The 4,811-nt window shown below is 33.4% G+C and overlaps 1 protein-coding gene across 1 annotated transcript; it reads right to left on the bottom strand.

Annotated features, from left to right (window-relative positions):
• Positions 1–580: 580 nt before the first annotated feature.
• On the bottom strand, positions 581–1,575 carry LOC111391908 (protein FAR1-RELATED SEQUENCE 5-like). The gene is made up of 4 exons (XM_023017189.1): positions 1,443–1,575; positions 1,309–1,335; positions 885–1,256; positions 581–765 (listed from the first exon to the last, which is right to left on the bottom strand). The coding sequence occupies exons 1-4, from the start codon at positions 1,573–1,575 to the stop codon at positions 581–583; spliced, it is 717 nt and encodes a 238-aa protein (XP_022872957.1).
• Between the last annotated feature and the right edge of the window lie 3,236 nt (positions 1,576–4,811).

Raw genomic sequence — 4,811 nt, 5'->3', positions numbered from 1 at the left:
TGATTGATCACTAAAATCAATAAAATATTAATTCTATTGAGCAATAAAACAATTCTTTCACGACAACAGGACTTTGCTGATCAGTTCTAGAAAGATTAAAATAAAGACTAAAATTAATTAAACCAACAAGGTTTACTATCCAACCCGATTTAGAAAGACTAAATTAAAGAAGGAAAAAACAAACGTTTCTTTTTCACAGTCAACTGGAGAGTGGCAGAATGCATAAACTTAAATCTTCGTAAGTAATTTTTGCCCAACTTGAAATTGATAGATAAGTCCGAATTTGAACTCTACATGAAAAAATAATAACAGGTAGTACTACGCATAAAAATTACATATTAATAAAAATCAAGTAAAATAAGTAAAACGTAAGAAGACTTGCATGTTACGATTATTTAGACATTGATTAGATCATTTCCATTTTTCTTTGGGTTCTTAGGACATATCCTCTTGTCATGGCCTAATCCTTTGCATAATGCACATTTACGCCTTTTATTTTTCCGTGCCAACTCAACAATTGATTTGAACCTTTTTGAACCATTGTGATCTTTTTGTTGACATTTTCATCCTTCTTCCATCCTTAAATGATTGAAACATTGGGATTTGAAAGCACAAATTGAGAACTCTCCTCATTACAAATATTTAATTCCTTTGGAGAAGTATCAACAGGAGTCCTTGTTTTAATATTTAAGCTATAAATCTGCTCAAATTCTTCTTTAATGGCTTTGATAAATAATTGGTATCCCTTATTTGTTTCGGCAGTGCCTTTGTATGTTGCTCATCATCAGTAACCACAATTTTTTTTTTCTGAATTTGTATTCCTAAATTTATTAGCTCCTTGCATACACCTCTTTTTTATTTATAAAAGTGAGAAGGAAGTTCACCAACATCTTTACAAATAAAAACTTTGAGAATATGCCCACAAATTATTCCAACAAACTTGAAATGTTGGCATTCACATTTTCCTTCATGATTTTGCAAATCAAAGTTTACTTGAAACCTATCAACTGCTTTTTCTTGATGTTTTACTATGTAAGTCCCCAAATCATAATTCACGTCTTCAACCTTATAATCCTTGACTTTCTTCCATTCTTCTTTGAACTTTTGAAAAATATTCCTAGTATATACTTTTGATGCATACTTTAGAAGTAAAGCATCATCATTTACAATACGATACTTGTGCTCTGATTCAAAGTCCTCATCATTCTCCCTTTTCAAAATAGAAGCTAAAGCTCGATCATCTTTGAGAACAAAATCTTGTAATGTTAGTTTGAGAAGTAACAAAACTATTCAAAAATGAGTTGATACCTTCACTATGGCTTGTAGTATTCATACCTGCAAAAAATAATCCACTTTTATACACTGGAACCCAACTTTCACGTATTCCGTGTAAGTCTTGAAGCCATTTGTTACTTTTCAAATCATACTCTACTATTATATACTCCCATTTTTCTCAAAATCTTCCACTTTATACATATAACGAATGCAACCTTTCATATCTTTCTTGAAATTTGACTTCTTGTAATATATATCAGACAATTTTTCACCAAATTTTTTCGTGATGTGCCAAGACATAAACGATGATGTGTGTATGGAAGAACCTTAGCAATAGCTGCCTTCATAGTTGGATTGGTTATGATATAAATAGGATTTCCCTCTCCCATAGCATCAAGCCATGTTTGAAATAGCCACATAAATGTTACCTCTGTTTCATCTTGTAATAATGCACAACCAAATCAGTAAATTGAGCGAATGGCATATCATATTTGTTTGTCCTATAAATTGTGTCAAAGGTGACAATGTCACCAAAACATTGATATGTCATACGAGATCTTATATCAACCCAAAATAAATTAGTGGCTCTTCTATCTTCATCACATTGTATTGCATAATAAAATTGTAGATTATGAGCTTGCTTCTTTTGAAAATATGTGAGGACAGATTGTGCATCACCAACTTCTAACTTATTACGTCTTATACATCTTAAGTGATTATAACAATCCCTCCCATCAAAATTGATGTTATCACCACCAAGAATTGAGGCAACCTTGACAACTTTCATATTTCCATTTGTGAATGCTTCAGAAAGATCTTTTACTGATTTAAGCACGCTCCTATTTGATCTCATTTCCATTCTTTTAAGTGGTGAAACGAATTTATGATTGAGATTGTAGAAATGGGTTGCTGTTTTATGTGGAAGCCCAACCCAAATTTAAGGACTCAGCCCATACCCGGTTCAATGACCCAGAATGAAGAAGAATCTCGAAGCTGAAAAATTGGTTTTGAGAAAACGCATTTTCAGTTTTTAAATAACAACTTATACAAGATTTCGACACTTGGCTAAATAAAGGCCGTTGGATCAAAATGGGGCATCTCTCTTATAAAAGGGAAGTCTAGGGTTTGAGTGTTGCTTTCTCTCGTGCAGCTTCTATATTTTTCATGTTATTTTCTCTGTAATTTGTGTGATTCTCTCTTAGATCTTTGTGTAGAATTCTGTTGAGGGATTGAATCCTTATGAACTCTTGTGTGTGTTCAACTCGGTGTTGAGGGTTTTGATAGTTGCTGTGGTTGGAACTGTGTGTTCCGGTTGTAATCGAAATTTGTGCTATTTGGCTGGTGATTTTAGTGGATTTGAACATATTCCTTTATGGATGCTCAACGGGAACTAGGCGATCTCATAAATCGCTGAACCTTGAGGTTTCAGTCGAAAAATCTTTTGTTCCTTTACTGTTTTCATAGATCTGCATTTATACTTGATTTTTGCCTCGAATATTTTTCAGTCTTTATACTTTCCTGAACCTACAGTGGTATTAGAGCGAGAGAAATTTTTTTTTTGGTTTCCCTAGTTAAGGAACTGAAAGTTGAGAGTGGAACCAAGGCACTATTAGTGTGCTGCTTAAATTTTTTGAGCTAGTGTTGAATCTTTCTTGAAAGGAAACCGGTTGCTACTGAGTTAAATTCTTTGACAAATTAGTCAGTGTCGAACCTGTTAGATAGAAACTGAAGTTTCTTGATTATCTTTTACCTCGGTCCTCTGATTCTTTTTCGTGTCTAGTTCTAAAACCCTTATTGAAATCCTTTGGTGATCATACTGCACCCTACATTGTGTTGGTAATGAAATAAATAGAAGTTTTCTATAAATACCTACTGATTACTGCCGTGTTGGTTTTTGTTTGTGTGTGGTGGCACCTGCAGTAGTCAGGAGACTGCTCTTGTATAAGAATCAGACGTTTTTTAGTATTTTATGTACCTGCAGTTTATGTGAGATTATTTGTTTTTCAAACATAAGGTCTCATTGAACCTCCCCTATCTCTACCTCTGTCTAGGGTTCCCTAAGAGAATTCTAGAAACTTTGGGGACTAGGGCTTCGGTTCAAGAAACCTGTAATCTTCAAAACTGTTTTCTTAAATATCTCGATGTGAGTTGATAATAAAATCAAAATCATATTTCAATTGATAAATTGTTGTACATTCTATGTGAACTGTACTAATACACAATTTGATCCTCTCAGGTGCTAACCTGCCAAAGTATAATTGCCTCAAAAGTACACACATTGTGTTTACAGTCTTGATAGCTTACTGTGTGTAAGTTCTGTGATTAAATTTGATTGCATGCTTAGTGATATGCATAATTAAATGTGTTTAATTTTGGTTGATATACTCCTGTACACATCACACTTAAGCACTATTTTATATATAATCTGAAATTGGAATAATAGGTCAGTAAACTTTGTGACATACTGTTGACTGAATAATCATTGAGATATATCTGCTTTATCATAACTTGCGAACAATTTCACACTCCTGCACAATATGAATTCTAAGGTAGATGTCCAAATGTGGGATGGCAAATGAGACTTTAGTCTCTGGCGTCAGAAAACTAAAGCATTGTTGTTACAGTTATAATGTGCTAAGGCTATTGATGAATCTTAGCCAGAAACCTTATCTGAAGCTAGGAAAACTGAACAAGATGAATTAGCCTGGAGCACTTTGTTCCTACATCTGTCTGATACTGTGATTAGGAAAGTAGGAGAAACTAAAACTGCTGAAGAATTATGGACTGCCTTAGAAAAACACTACCTTACAAAGACTGTGCCAAATAAATATTTTCTTTGGAGACAGTTTTTTGGTTTTAAGTTTGATCCAAATCTTTATACGGGAGATAATATGGATAGGTTTAATAGGATCACACAAGACTTAGCAAATTGTGATGAAAAAATTTCTGATGAAGAGAAGGTAGTTGACCTACTTAATGCTCTAGGAGATAAATATAAAAATATTAGAAATGCTCTAGAGTATGGTAGGAGTGATCTCACTATTGAAATAATTCACAGTTCTCTTCTGCATAAAGAACTTGAATTAAAATCTGAACACAAAGAAGTGTACCATGTCGAGGGTATGTCATCAAATCAAAAACCATATGCTAAAGGAGTAAGTAACTTCAGTCATTCCAATTTTAACAAGAATAAACTTTTTAACAAAAGGCAATGGAATAACACAAAAGGAAAAGGCAAGAAACCAATCAAAGGAAAACTAAACAGCAACAATAACAGAAAATATTTTTACTGTGGAAAGACAGGCCACTTTATTAAAGACTGTTTTAAAAAGGCAAATGACCAAAATAATGGGTCTAATACTGAAAATGCTTCTTTAGCTGCTGCTGCTAATTATAAAGAAGTAGGAATTAATATTGGAGTAGCCTATGCATCTCTATCTGAAAATACTGATCAGGACTGGGTCCTAGATTCAGGATGTTCCTTTCATATGACACCCAATATTAGCTACATTTTAGACTTTTGTAGTCTGGATGGA

This window comes from Olea europaea, unplaced genomic scaffold (assembly GCF_002742605.1).
Source record: "Olea europaea var. sylvestris unplaced genomic scaffold, O_europaea_v1 scaffold856, whole genome shotgun sequence".
NCBI classification, from domain to species: Eukaryota; Viridiplantae; Streptophyta; class Magnoliopsida; order Lamiales; family Oleaceae; genus Olea; species Olea europaea.
The sequence above is the reverse complement of the archived record's forward strand: the minus strand, read 5'-3'. Positions and strand labels throughout refer to the sequence as shown.

Excerpts from the sequence above, each read along its gene's own strand:
- LOC111391908 (XM_023017189.1), bottom strand. The coding sequence starts at position 1,575 with ATGTCTTGGCACATCACGAAAAAATTTGGTGAAAAATTGTCTGATATA. Across the intron at positions 1,336-1,442 it reads AGATTTTGAGAAAAATGGGA|GTATGAATACTACAAGCCAT; the intron begins GTATATAATAGT and ends TATTTTTTGCAG. Across the intron at positions 766-884 it reads TTTTATTTGTAAAGATGTTG|GCACTGCCGAAACAAATAAG; the intron begins GTGAACTTCCTT and ends CAACATACAAAG.